At 31.4% G+C, this 15,218-nt stretch overlaps 2 protein-coding genes across 3 annotated transcripts; both read right to left on the bottom strand.

Annotated features, from left to right (window-relative positions):
• Window positions 1-2,972: 2,972 nt before the first annotated feature.
• Window positions 2,973-6,473, bottom strand: LOC130808982 (serine/threonine-protein kinase D6PK-like). Its single transcript, XM_057674565.1, has 3 exons — window positions 6,289-6,473; window positions 4,811-5,784; window positions 2,973-4,111 (listed from the first exon to the last, which is right to left on the bottom strand). Exons 2-3 carry the CDS (start codon window positions 5,758-5,760, stop codon window positions 3,256-3,258), a joined length of 1,806 nt encoding a protein of 601 aa, XP_057530548.1. The 5' UTR covers window positions 5,761-5,784; window positions 6,289-6,473; the 3' UTR covers window positions 2,973-3,255.
• A 3,169-nt stretch (window positions 6,474-9,642) lies between these two features.
• Window positions 9,643-13,690, bottom strand: LOC130808981 (uncharacterized). Of its 2 annotated transcripts, none has more exons than XM_057674563.1 (3): window positions 13,511-13,690; window positions 13,310-13,429; window positions 9,643-9,939 (listed from the first exon to the last, which is right to left on the bottom strand). In XM_057674563.1, the coding sequence occupies exons 1-3, from the start codon at window positions 13,541-13,543 to the stop codon at window positions 9,760-9,762; spliced, it is 333 nt and encodes a 110-aa protein (XP_057530546.1). In that variant the 5' UTR covers window positions 13,544-13,690; the 3' UTR covers window positions 9,643-9,759. The 2 variants fall into 2 exon arrangements, with proteins under 2 accessions (XP_057530546.1, XP_057530547.1); XM_057674564.1 differs by having other exon boundaries at window positions 13,310-13,423; window positions 13,511-13,684.
• Window positions 13,691-15,218: the final 1,528 nt, after the last annotated feature.

Here is a 15,218-nt window from a genome sequence, read left to right as displayed (position 1 = left end):
GTAAGAAGTACCATGACAAGTGTATACTTTCTATTTGTGGAAAGTTTTTATCCCACTTTTACCCCATAAAACCCCCATTTTCTTTTATTTATAATTATTTTCTCTCTTATACTTTCAATACAATCATTACTTCACACTACTATTTAATTAAAATAATACCCACTACAACCTCATACTTCCAATACAATCATTACTTCTCACTACTATTTAATTAAAATAATACCCACTACAACCCAAAGATTCTATCTTTCTTAATATATGTGAAAAACCCAAAGTGGAAGATCAAAAAGAACGGAGGGAGTAATTGAAAAGACGCATTTTATAAGCTCAAAAGGTGCATTCCAAGCACTAATACATAGTATCTACTTAATTATTACAATATTTAAGGGCGTTGATAAATTAATCGGTGAATTAAACATTTGAGAGTAAAAACTGGATGCTACCACGTGGAAAAATCTTACAAAATGACAAATTAAACGAAAATTAACAAGAATTTAACGGAAAATGCTATGACAGTTAGATAGTGCATAAACTGGATGTTACCATGCGGAAAAATCTTACAAAAGTACTACTATTGGCGTTTCATGAAAACTGAATGCTACCTTGTGAAATTTCCCTATAAATAATAATTTAAATGTTAAATGTCTTTGTAAAACCTTAAAATAAATTTTCAGTCTAAAGAACATACTCCCTCTAGTCCTTAAAGAAGTTTCCATTTGTCATTTTATGGTGTTCCATTTATTGTTCCCATAAAGAATCTTTTTGTTTATGTTACAAATTTTTGAACTAAAATAAACTTATTCATTCTGATTTAATATTTTAATAATACTTATGATTCCCACCAAATTTTCATTAACTTCATTTTAACATTTTATATTCTTTATGGTCCCTATATATTTTCCACTAACTTTATAAAAAAAATTTATTATTAGTTATGGTCCCCATATTTTTTCTACTAACTTTTATTTAATGTTTTTTAAAAGTTTATGGTCTCCAATTTTCCTCTATTAAATTTATTATTTAATAAAATAATATGTCTATTATTTAAAGGATTTATTTTTCTTAATTTTCGTGAACATTCTTTGTGGGAACTTCATTAAGGAACGGAGGGAGTATTGTTTTACTATAAATCAACTTATAACCTAATTTATTTATTTATGTGTTATAACTTTGTCAAACATATGCGATAGAATTATCATTTGAAATTTATTTCACCAACATTTATTTCTTATTATTTACTTAAATAATTAATGTATAATCTAATAAATTTGTGTAATTTTTATAATATAGCGATGTAAGTAGTATATATGATTATCTATAAAAATCTATTTCAATTTTTTTTTCTTCATTTATTACAAAAATATTTTAATGAAAATAAATTTTTTACATAAATAATTAATGTTATCCGATAATTATCCATCGTAAATTAAAAGATAATACATATTTTAATTGATTGTATATGACAAAAATTAGTAAGTAAGATATAGTTTTTAGAATCTTTCTTACTAATCTATTGAACAAATCTAATCAGAAAGATATTACATGATATGCTAAAAAAATATTTGCCTAATAAGAACATAAAAAGCGCGGAAAAATTTTTATTGTGAAGTCGACATGTGTTCTAATGTGGAAGATCAAAAAAGAACGGAGGGAGTATATTTGAATTTTTATATTGTTTTTTTAAAAATTAAATTAACCAATCAAATATCCTCAAATACAATTGAACTCAATGTGATAAGCTTAAACATATTTGTTTGTGTACAAAATACAAATTAATTTATTATTTATAAAATATGAGTTATAAAATGTAAGTATCAATGAATACTTTTGATCCAATTTTGATGATGAATGCTTTCCACATTTTCTTGTTTATTGTCCTCATCATTACCATATTCAATATATTTAATATTTTCATTTGCTATTATAAATATATTATTGTAATAAATTTTAAATCATTTTCATAGATATACACAATCATTTGAAATTAGAAAAATTAGTATAATTACGTAACTTTTTTGTGAACATAGGAGGGAAGGAGAGGGTAAAGTGAGAAACGAACTCATCACCATATCTGAGAAAAGTATAGTACACTAATATTTACTGTAACTAAGACAAAACATGTTAAAACAAGTGCCAATAATCTTAATAACGACGTTAACTTTAAACATTTAATCGAACATGCTTTGTCTTGTACTTTAGAGGGGGTCGATAAAGATATGTCGAATATGGATGGTATAAGGTTTGGAACGGTTGATGAGAGTTGTTTGATCAAAGCAACAGGAAGATCAACAGACTACTTTGGATTCTGTTTTGGTCAGAATATGAAGTGAGTATGCAATTATGTGGTGCATTACTCTATTGTTTATTGTAATGTTTATTGTCATAGTTAATTAGGATGTTAATTGAGTTGTTAAATGTGAGTTTATGGTGATTTATGAGGGAATACTAAGAGTGATGAATATTTTGCCTATAAATAGGATTCATCACTCATAGTAACATTCACCACAAACACACATATTGTTGAGAGGGCTATTGCATTGTTAGAAGCTTGAGAGTGTTCTTACTTTGCTTTAGTATTTGTGGTCTTGAGAGATTGTTCTCAAGATAAGGGAGGTTTATTATACTTGTAATTGTTGAATTCATTATAATAAACTATATTTGAGGGGGAGATATTCAAGATACCTCATAAACACTTGTGTTTTCTTTTACATTATATTTTTCATTTATTTTTTATTGTTGAACCTCTTTGAGGCTTGCGCTTTCAAAACATTAATTTTAATGCCATTACATAGCTTTATCAGAGGAGATAAGAGTCGCTAAACAACAAATGTCGTATTTATATCAAAAACAAAGTCAAAAGCAGCCTCATATACTCTCTTAACATGAAAACATTTAGAAAATATAACCTTGAATCTGACATCTCAAAACTTTGTGAAGATCCTGATTAATTTGAAACCAATATACATTTGAAATTTGAAGCAAACTGCAAGGTTTTGATCATTATTCAGAAGAATACAAGCATGTAACCTCATCTACAGATGGTATCGAAGATTACATCATATTGAATTTTGATCTCAAGAAATGAATGCAAATTTACAAGAATTACACTACCTATTCAATACAATTGCATTTTCTAAAATTGATTCATATCAGAGCATATGCATGATGTATTCTCCGTCATTGTATGAGCTACACAATGCCATGAGGTCAATGGAGCAGCACGAGGAAAAGTCGACACGTAATGATCACAAAGAATCAGAAAAAATCAATCTGGATATAGTTACCCGTTGATTTCGCATCATGACCGGGTACCTTAGCACCTGTGGCGGATGCAACAGGTGGATCACCATTTAGGGTTGGTATGAAAGGCCTGGGAACTTCGGGTGGGGTAGCACAGCGAATAAGGGCCCAATTAATGCTCTGAAAGAATGGATGTTGCTTGATCTCGGTGGCACCACGTCTAAAGGCAAGGCGATGCTGAGGCTCCTTCACAAGCAAACCTCGAATCAAGTCTCTTGCAGCGAAGCTTACAGAAGGGGAGTCGGGGAATCTTAGGGGCTGGCCCACTACATTAAACAATGTGGCACGGTTTCCTTGCCCTTTGAATGGTGTTCTTCCAAACAGTAGCTCATAAAGAAATATTCCGAATGTCCACCAATCTACAGCACTACCGTGCCCTTCACCCTTAATGATTTCAGGCGCCAAGTACTCGTGGGTGCCCACAAATGACATTGAACGAGCACTTGTTGGCTCGGCAAGCAGCTCCGGCAGAGGACATCCTTGAGAATATGATTCATTTTTAGGTTTGGGTTTTTTTGCTTTCTTGGGCTTACCCAATAAGAATCGTGGCGTGAAGCAAGCGGGCTGAATCATACAAGCTGGTTCTATACACGCAGGTTGAGCACAGTATGCTGAGCTCTTGGACTCAAGACCTGAGTTTGATGATTTGACAAGTGTTGGGCAGACTGCACATCTTAGAGAAAGGTCAAAATCTGACAGCATTATATGACCGTCTTCTCTAACTAAAACATTCTCTGGCTTTAGGTCTCGGTAAATGATACCAAGCATATGTAGATATTCCAACGCAAGGAGCACCTCTGCAACATAAAACCTGTAGAAGTAGAGAAAGTAAGACCAATGGGATAGAATAACTATAACAGACACCAATGCCCGTTTTAAAGATTCTCGTAGAATGACCAAATGACATCAAAGAGCATGGTTTAGAGGGCTAATCCATTTTCCCTTCTCCCATCACAGTACAAAAACATAGCTACCAAAAGCAAGCAGAAAACACCAATAGATATCTTTCACACGAATCTTCAGACTCTCACACCAACCATTCTAATCTCACATTATATTCTATGCAAGATGCAACCCGCACCCCTCGAACCAACACCAGCGGGTAAACAAAGGAACACATTTCTCGTACCAATACTTAGCATGTTTTACCTTCTCAAATTTAGTGTAGCTAAGCATGTTAAAAATCAAGTAGAGTTTGAACCATGAATCCAAACTTGATTTTTCCATCACCTAAGCAATTTCTTAATTATGACCACAATCCCACTTAATCAGCAGAAAGATATTTTAGTAAACATCTTTGTATGCTATGAAGTTATGCATGCCAAAAAAATATGGAGCATATTAGCGCCCAAGTGATGCCAACAATCTAAAACTAATGTCATACTGCATAACAGTTATTTATGATATTTAGGCAACTGAAACAACTGTAAATTTACCGAATTTATTGCATAAAAGAAATAAAATGTGATAGAATAGTATTCACACAAATTAAAGACCATGTAATACTGACCTAGCAGCATGCTCAGGAAAGCATTTATGAGGTTGTCTCTGCCTAAGTGAGTGCAGATCACCTCCAGGGCAGAACTCCATCAACAAACAAGAATGATTTTCGGTTTCAAAATGTGTATACAGTGTGGGCAGGAATGGATGATCCAGAGACTGAAGAATCTCTCTCTCAGTTTGAGCCCTTACAAGTTTCTTTCGACTCTCTAAAGCTGCTTTGTTCATTACCTTCATTGCAAAATGAGTTTTCGTCCCAACCAATTCAGATAGATATACTTTGCCTATGTCTCCACATCCTAACTGTTTCAACAGCCTGAAATGATTTAGCTGTAATACCCCGTAGTGAGATTGAGCATTGCGGATGGCAATCCATCGAGCATCATTTACTTTGTGAGGCTTGTACATGGCACTACTAATGCTACTGGAGCTACTTTCATCACTAACATCACTACCAGTGCTTTCTCTGTAAGTATTACTCACTTTTCTACTCTCAACAAAGTCAAAGGATTGACTAACATCACCACTTTCCTTCAATTTCTCAATACTACTATGACATTCACTTGATTCAGTAATGGTGCAACTTTCTTTGGCTTCTATAGATTGGGTGGCAGAATGAAAACTGTTTTGAGGGCTAGGACAATATGAACTCGCTGATTCAGGGATTCCTTGATCAATTCGCTGACCAGCCGAGCTATTTGGATCATCAGCAGGATGATTAATGCAACATTTGGACTCAAACCCAGAAACCTGATTGTAACTCAAGCTTTCCCCTAAATCACATAAACCTTTACCTTCCACTTTTCCTTTCTGGGTCTGTTTCTCACCCATTGAAAACCTATTCTTATGATGAACTGATTTTACACCATGGTCAACAGCAGCTGAATGTTCAGATTTGAGTAACTTAGAATTCTGATTATGCATGATAAGTGTAACTGTATCACCACCAACATAATCCATTCAATAGGGATAGATGTTAACACCCTGTAACAACATAATCCAGTTCACAAAATTGACTCTTGTCAAAATTAATCATTGAAAGAAACATATTTAATTCAAAAGCAATCTTAAAATCTAAATTATTGGTAATAAAAAAACAAATTAAGCAAGAATCATTGCTTTATATTAACATATTACATACTTTCCTTAAAAGATCTTTCATTTCTTGAATATTCACAAACACATCATACTTATCTTAAAACTTCAGAAAATACCCATTAATTTCACCTCCACAAAAATGGGATTCATTCAACTCATCGATCATTCAATCAATTACAATCAATTAACAATACTATGCAAGAAATCAAAACAAAAGAAGTTCAAGAAGCCATACCAAGATTCCAATTAAGAAATTAATCAAAACAAAGAATACTGAGTATAAGGAAATGGCTAAGTCTCAAGAACTTAAATGAAAAAATGAAAAATTAAAGGTTCTCATTGGCATTTAATCAACATGTGGCGTGAATTCAGATCTAAACAAATAATTACCTGTAAAAAGTAGGGATTCGGGAGGAAGTCAAGAAAATTGAGAAATCCAGTGTACCGCAGCTTGCGCTTGGTAGCCAAGAACGAGGAGAGAGAAAGAAGAGAGAGAGAGAGAGACTGAAGAAGAACGTGAGAAAGAGAAACTTTTGGCTTTAAGCCTTTGTGCATGCGTGAAAAATTATACTACTCGAACTTCTAACCAGTATTTTACACCAGCTAAGCAAATTGAAGTAGTATAAAAAAGTACCCTATGACATTTTTTTTTTTTTTTTTTATTATTTTAGCTTCAGCATATACCACTTAATTCTGTTTTTTACTTATTATTTTTTTACTCGTTTTTTACTTAGTTATTTTTATTTTATTTATATGTATTTTTTATTTATTTATAATTTTATAATTAAAAGTCAAGCTTGTATAGTAACATGTAAGTTGACGGATTCAATTTCAACTTCACTCACTTCTTTTTGTTGCAGGAATATATCCTTTGAATCTTAAGTCGGGACTCTTTAGTCGCATCCTCTTCAGACCTCAATCATAGATTTTTATGGACGGAATACACTAGGTACAATAATAATGATGATGTACCACTTAATTTAGGAAGAATTGAATTTGATTTTCGTTGCTTCTTTTTAGCTGACTAGCCCTCGCCTACTCTCCTTTCGGTCTAGCTTGTACTGAAACAAAATAAACAAATTTGTTATTGCTAGTATTGGTAAGAATAAAAGTGAGAGAAAATAAGAGAAGATGTGTGGGTAAAAATTTAAAGAAAGTGGTGGATGTAATATCTAAAATAAAAATATAGCAAGGTTAAAGAGACAAATTAAAATAAAAAGATGTGTAATTTCTCAGAAACATAGGAAATAATAGTGAGTTCTTTCGTCCTAAATATTTTAACTTATTTTTCTTTTTGACTAGTAATTTTAAATTAGTTTTATGTAAGATATGATTTTATATTTTTTTCCAAATTCCATCCACAAATTTATTGAAAGTATGTGTTCGTATCTTCATTATATTCACTTTTATCAACTAATATTGTCTTTGAATTTATTCTACAACTAGGGTACAAATAAAAAAATAACTACTTCTAGTGTGTCAAATTCTTAGAGGACGAAAGTGTACTAAAATCAAGCAATAATTTATCAATAAAAAGTGTGATTTATTGGAAAATGCGATAAATGCAGTGATAATAAGGTGAAAAGATAACTAAAATGTGTAAATAAGAATTAAATAATTAGTATGGATCATTGTCGAAAATAAAGATATAAGAAACTCTATACAACAAAACATAAGGAAAATTTTAACAAAAGCTATAGGACAAAGAAAATATTATCATAAAAACTTAGACGAGACGGTCTCATTATGAGACCCCGTTAATATGAGCTGGTACAATTAGCGCGTGCAACAACATCACGCTTTCCCTCCTTTTTTCCATTTTCTGTGCAATTATCAATTTTGACCTTAAAGGTATTAATTTTGACTTTAAAGCTATCAAATTCAACCTAAAGTAAAACTTAAACAAAACAATTAAAATAAAAATGTCAATTTGGACCTATAAGTGATCAATTTTGACGTTAAACTGATCAACTTTTGCCTAAATACGATTCTATTTTCACAATTTCAGAATGAAGTTTAATAAAATGGTATTATTCTATCATTCAATTGATGAATTTCAAACAACAAATAAATTGTCAATAAAATTATCAACAAAAGGTTAAAACATTGCACAATACAAGTACTCTTATTCAATGCATACTTGCTAGTTTTAATGGAACATAAAAGTACTTATACTCTTTAATCAATGACCAATAATAGTGATGTTGCTCTTTCCTCAACAGTTTATGATCATAATGGGATTAAAAATAAAGTTGTAGGTGTAATGTGTGTTTACCCTGGATGTGAAGGTGGAGGAAGTTTCGATTTAGAATTATGTTTGCCAATTGATTCAAAAAATGCTCTTGAAAATAACCAAGAGTTCAAGGCTTCTTTGTTGTATAATGTTTGAGTTTTGATCTAAGAATGATTAATTCAGACCTTAAAGCTATTAATTATGATCAGTTACAACTTATTAAAAAATTCAATTTTTACCTTAAATATATCAATTATGACCTTAAATAGATGAAGTACTGAGTGCAAATTGAGAAAAATTATAATTGATTTAATTGGGCTATCTGTCTCATATTGAGACGGTCTTGTCCAACACTAGCTGAAATATTATAATGGAGACTAATTTTACTCAATATTGTTAGACCATAGGACCTTTAAATTGTATTTTCATCTTATCATTCAAAAATTTATTTTATTTATGATTTAAGATAGTAAAATCCTACCAATATTATGATCTTACTTTAGATTTATATCATTTGTCTAGATCATAGGATTATCACTTAACTTATTTTTCATCCTATTTTCCTACTACAAATTAATAAAACAATCTATATATCATTAACTTATTTTTCATCGTATTTTCCTACTACAAATTAATAAACAATCTATATATCATTAACTTATTTTTCATCGTATTTTCCTACTACAAATTAATAAACAATCTATATATCATTAACTTATTTTTCATCGTATTTTCCTACTACAAATTAATAAAACAACTGTTTTATTATAGCAAAATAAAATGTACTGAGAAAGTATCTAGTATTTTGTTTTTTTCAATATTAACTTCTCCACCTAGGCTTTTTTTTCTATCACCACTACTTTGAAAACTTTATTTTTACTAAATAAAGCAAATTTGTCACTTCAGACCAAATTAAAAGGGAAAAACAAAAAGTTAGTGATAAATGAAATTAAAGGCTGAGCAAAAAAATTTTTTACAACAAAACCACGATCAAGCTAAAAATATCTGGAAAAACAATAAAAATTTATAATAAAGTATAAGTTTGGAAAATCAGCTAGTCTCTTGTGAGACTGTTTTTTTGAGAGACATATCTCAAGCCCAATCCATTAAAAATTAATGTTTACTTACCATATTCTTAATGTCTACTTATAACATTTTATTTTAAAAATATATTCTGAGTCAGCCCAGTTAGAAATAATTTCTCAAAGAGACCATCTCTCACAATAATTTGTGTTTGAAAATAGTAAAAGAAAATTAGATAAAATAAGTTTTAAGTTACACTTGGGTTAATCATAAGATTTGATTATTTTGGAGACTTTTTGGTAATTGTATACCAAAAGTTTTGAGATGCGCACAAATAAGACTCAATTTTCATAAACAATAGTTAAATATATATTTTTTGATCGGATTAGGTTGGAGAATTCCCGACTTGCAAGAGGGAAAGGAAAATCAGCCCTTTCAGTAAGTGATAAAAATTGAAATCTAATCATAAGAATAAAAGGAAAAGTACGTTTAACCAATAAATAGTAGTTATATTTGATTTTACCGTACACAAGAGTTTCATGGGTAATCTTGGTTTACAATGAACTAATTAGTTTACATCAATCCTACAATAAAAAAAAATAATTCTACGATTTCTGCAACAAATTTTCAAGATAGAGGTTCAAAATGTATCTTCCGGTGGACAAAACATCGAGTCGTTTCTCACTTGGTTCATACTTTCCCTTACGCAGCTGGTACCGATGGGTAACAGCCGAAATTGTGTATGTTTGACCTTCAATCGTGACACTTTCCCCACACTGAACGTTCTGCGACAAAAAACAAACGACGACAATCATAAGATGCCACAACAAGAGAATCATCAAACACAACATTTCCATTCATGTCACTCCAACAGCAAAGTTTGTGGCTCAAAGCATTGGAACATGACAGATAAGCTTTTTAACTTGTGCTATCTTACCTATATAAAGAGGAGACATGTCACTGATGTTTTCTCATCTACAGATATCTATGTACAGGTAACCACAGACAGTCCATTTTCCTCTCAGGCTCCTCCAAAAAAACGACTTTCAATTATTCTAAAAAAGGCGTTGAATAATATAGTTAACTTTGGGATTTTGTGTTCGTTAAGCTTGTTTTACAACACGGGTTAGGCGGGAGCAAAATCCACTCATAAAGAACCATATACTTCCTATAAATTTTTTTACTTGCACTCAGATACCTTTTTACGCAGTCCAATGCATTTATCGGATTGAAATGGGTTTGGGTGCAAGTAATAAAAATTGGAGGAAGTATCATTTTAGGAGTCATCCATTGAAATTGCAACCTTTAAAGTGTAAAAATAGAAATGGTGGAAATGGAATGGACAGGTGGGGAAGGAAGGAGAGGCAAGGGGAAGGCTTTTTAGCAATGTCCTGCATTCGATCCTTGATCATGGGTGGTGTTTAGAGATCTCGGTCATAAAAATGCTCAATGATTGGCAAGTAAACCGATGAAGATCAGCCTGCACAAGCACAGCCTTCAAACAGCTCCAGATATTACAAAACAAGTCCAGAAAAACTACCAACGCGGAACTGAATACGCTGTAAAGGAGGAATCTAAGCATGTTGCAAGCTTGCAATGCGTCAACAAGTTCGCCTACGTACCAGTGCAAAGTCGATGACTATACGAACAGAAAAACCTTTCGTATTTGCCGACGTACCAGTGCAAAGTCGATGACTATATGAACAGAAAAACCTTTCATATTGCCCCCTTGATGATTTATTATGCACACACAACTCCTATTATGCTTACAATTATAATGATTTCATCACCAATGTCTGTATTATAAATGGCATTGTCCAGATCAATAGATAAATAACACACACCCACAAAAAGTTGAAAAATTATAGAATGTACCTGATCTATGCAATCTAGCTCCAAAATAATATGCAGGTGCCCATTTCAATTTTTAACCATCCTCCTCTCCTCACCTTAGTTTTGAACTCAAGAAAAGTCCATCTGAGGTGGAATAATCTGACATTACCAGATACATTTAACAACTCTCTCCTCCATTGAAGAAGGAAGAACTAAGCTAACAATAACCTTTTTTCATCATAATTTAAAGCATGATGTTCTTACTTTAAGACATTAGCAACATGACTAGCGGGTAATTACTTTATGTTTGGTATGGATTCCTATTATGCGACAAGCAACTGTGCCTTGACTAAACCTTATTAGGAAGATTCAAATTTATTTGGGCTTTCATAAACTGCATATGGTCAACTTGGCAAAACTAATGTCCCTTTTTAAGGGGGAGAGTTATTTATCACATTACTAAGAGATTTACATTTAAAAAAGGCTAAAAAGAGGAGGATCAGGGTTCTTCCAAAAGCTAATGAAAGAAAACTGCACAACATTTATGAAGATTGATGTATATATCACACTAATATGTCAAATCTTTAAGATCAAACGGAAGGTTACATCTTCAAACAAGGATATCAAGATAGAAAGTCGCACTTTCAGATATAACATGCAGCCCTTTTGTTGATAATTTATTTACACTTCACCCAAAATGAACAAAATTAACACGCACATTTGACGAAAGGATACAAAAAAGCTACAGCACCCTCAGTCTCGAAAAGTCCAATCCGAATCAAAGCAACCTGCTAAGAGAGCTTCCAGTTTCCGAGTAACACCACAGTCACCAGACTCGCTGTGTCATTTAGAGTAAGAGTTTAGCAGGGCTAGCCGTTACTATATAATTGTTTAATCCTTTTAGGATACTATTAGCATTAAGTAGTTTCATTCTTTTAGCATAAAACGTGTCTGCGAAAAATCCCAGCTGAGGTAGCAATCTTGCATTCTCGACTCCCAAACACATCCATTACACGCCTTCTTTTAATTTCACTAGTGGAAACTTTCAAAAATGCAACTAGAACACATAAGTTAATAGTTGAGACAAAGTTCCGGTCCATCAAACACATAGCTTCCTTTCCCCAAAATATGCTACAATCCTCTACCTGACATATATGATAAATTGTTCCTGTAACTCTGTCAGTGACAACAACCTCCAAAGTGAACTGATGTAACAATCCTCTACCTGACATATTTGAGTTTGGCTCGTGTTAGAAGATGTAACAATTTTTTATGCTGGTTGTCACTAATCTTGCACGAGACAACAAGTCTCCTCCTTTATACAGGCTTGGAACAAATGATGAATCAGATTAATTAAAAATTCAATTGAAGTCTCAGTTCAAAAAATTAGGTTCATCTTACATGTCTATTGATAGTTCGATTACACTTGTGATAGAACCAACTAGAGCTAACTTTAAAGTTAGAAGTGTGGTTGGAAGAGACCATGGATGGAGTTATCTAACCATAAGTTTTTTATACAACGGAATACCCTTATGTTGATTTGAATTGTGTTCAACTCCTTTAAATCTGGTTCCAATAAGTATCATTCCCCCTAGAATAACATTTTCTTTTAGTCCTTTCAACCAATCGATACGATCCTAGAGAGCCGTTTTTGCTGAAAAGCTCGCTTGAGATATATAATTTTTCATTGGCTCATTCAAACAAAGAGGGTACAAAATCCATCTAGTGGGTGCTGTTGCATGTGATGCTTTGACATATAACAAAAGGGATACATCTTCTAGTGCAAGGTATCCTCTAGCATATATTGTGAACCCTGATATAGGAGCATCAGTAAAACCTATAAACATACATCCTCAGCCACGACAAGAGACTAACAGCATCCCATTTCTTCTTGAACTAAGCAACTTAGTATTGCAGGATATTCATGGCGATACAAAACTAAAAAATGCTCTAAAATAACTACTAGAAATGACTTTAATAATGACTTTCGAGGAAAATGACAGCCATCAAACAATGGTGGTGTACTCAGCCGGAGGATATGGTCTCCCCTTATCCAACCCTCCCCATACCCTAATCGTAGCTCCTATAAGTGCGTATACCAAATATGATGATGATGAATTATGATGAATCAATGGTTGTATAAACCCACTATCGATAATGTCGAGATGGAAATGGAAGTAGCATCAATCAAAACAATGCAATTATTATATAATCAAACCGGCAATTTCCAAATAGATTGATGATATAAAAATGATACAATGAGATTTTCTCATACCTGCAAAAATTTAAAGCAATAAAAAAAACAAAAAGGGAGAAACTCACAAGAGGAAGGCATCGAACACCAAGATGTTTAGGAGGGGGAGTGATTTCGATGACTTTATAAGGGTAATTTTGATCTCTTTCTCTATCTTTCTTCTTGCAAACAATTGCAGGAACCTGCATCTGCAACAAAGCGTCTCACAATTATCAAATTGTAAGGCTTTTAAGATAGGATGATCTGATTCAAAGTTATTGAATTAGTACCTTCTGCAATGGAGCTAAGCTCGACCACGCCATTTTCGCCCTTCCTTGGAGCTCCTAGATTCTATGGATTCAATTTTAATGGAGGTAACAATTACAAATGAAAATGTGTGTTTAGAAGTTAGGACTTTAGGAGGAATGTACAGCGTCCACCGAAGCCACAAATGTGGAAAAATCTCTTCCACTTCTCTTCTTTAGAAGTTTAAACTTTTAGAATTTGTATTGGTTAATGATGGGGATGGGTCTCGGTAAAAATTTAGATCCGATCAGATCAGATCATAATTTAATCTTAATTTAAGAGTTTAATTTTACTTATTTTTGGATTTGCTTTGTGACCTAAGGATCTAGTTTTGGTTTACACTTTTGAGACTCATATTCGACTTATAAACCCTTTTGCATCTATTTTTTAAAATAAAATTAAATATTAGTTATTATGTGTATTTAATTATTTAATTTGAAATTTTGTTATATTTTAGAACATTACGTGATTTGAAAATAATTAATAAAATGTTAGTTTGTGTTATTTGGATTGTCGTATCTATATACTTTAAAAATCAAAATAATTAATAAATATTCCATTATAAAAACCTTAATGTTAGAATGCTTCATATATTTAATCGCTCAATTAATATAAAGTATGAAGTTACTCGTTACTTAAAAATATAAAAAAATTATATATAATATATTTTTCACCCTGTAAGTCTTGGTCTAATAAAATCTAACCCATATCCGATCTATGCTCATCTCCTAATTTCAGCTAAAATAAGTAACAATTTTTAAAAGAGTTGACTAGTGATAGAAAATTATTAGAGTTATGTTATATATAAAAGAGAAAAAACCGAATAAAATATGTTTTTAAATTTCAAAAAAAATAAAATTATTTGAATTTACTCAAATTCACACTCTTTGTTTCTTCTCATTTTGTCTTTTATGTATCTAGATACTTTCTTATCATTTCATAATTAAGTTTTGATATTTTATTAATTCACTTTCAAAACGACTAATGGTAGTAATTATTTTACCTTTACAAAGGTTATTATTTTATTCTCAAAAGTCAACTTATTATCGCTATAGCCAAAAATAAATTATAAATTTTTAATATTTTATTATTTTGAAATTTTTAATATTAAAAACACACGTACAATAGCCAAAATTTTCAAGGGCAACAAGACAAACGTTCAACCAATATTTTAAGTAAAAATTATGACAAATATGTATGACATGGAGTATATGAATAAGTACAATATCAAATTGGTTTATTTGTAATCATATACTTATACTACCTCCTATTCAGCTTAAATGTCCTATTTGATTTTTGGCACTATTCACTTATCACTTTTGATTTGTATTTTACTTTTAATCTATAAGTTAAAACATAATCATGTGGGATCTTGTTTGATTCGTCTCAATACAAGAATTATTAATATCAACTTTTTATAATTTTTAATTAAGAATAATTTAAGATATTAAGGGTTAAAAATATTGCCTCGACAAGTGTGAAAAGTCAAATGGGACATTTAAGCTGAATAGGAGAGAGTATAATAGAGAAGATAATGAAAAACTAGTAGATGAGAGTCGATTCTATGACAATTCAATATGTCTTATTTAAATTTTTTTTATTTAAAATCAGAGCTAAATTAGGTAAATTATATATATGTCATATTATAATAATATTATCAATCTAACTTAAAATTTGATATGTTTGATTAAA

This window comes from Amaranthus tricolor, chromosome 3, assembly GCF_026212465.1.
Source record: "Amaranthus tricolor cultivar Red isolate AtriRed21 chromosome 3, ASM2621246v1, whole genome shotgun sequence".
NCBI classification, from domain to species: domain Eukaryota; kingdom Viridiplantae; phylum Streptophyta; class Magnoliopsida; order Caryophyllales; family Amaranthaceae; genus Amaranthus; species Amaranthus tricolor.
Note: the sequence above shows the minus strand (reverse complement) of the source record. Positions and strands in the feature narration are given on the sequence as shown.

Coding starts and splice junctions, on each gene's coding strand:
- LOC130808982 (XM_057674565.1), bottom strand. CDS start 5,760: ATGGATTATGTTGGTGGTGATACAGTTACACTTATCATGCATAATCAG. Junction 4,112..4,810: donor TTTCCTGAGCATGCTGCTAG/GTCAGTATTACA, acceptor CTACTTCTACAG/GTTTTATGTTGCAGAGGTGC.
- LOC130808981 (XM_057674563.1), bottom strand. CDS start 13,543: ATGGCGTGGTCGAGCTTAGCTCCATTGCAGAAG. Junction 13,430..13,510: donor GCTTAGCTCCATTGCAGAAG/GTACTAATTCAA, acceptor GCTTTGTTGCAG/ATGCAGGTTCCTGCAATTGT. Junction 9,940..13,309: donor GTGTTCGATGCCTTCCTCTT/GTGAGTTTCTCC, acceptor TTTTTGTCGCAG/AACGTTCAGTGTGGGGAAAG.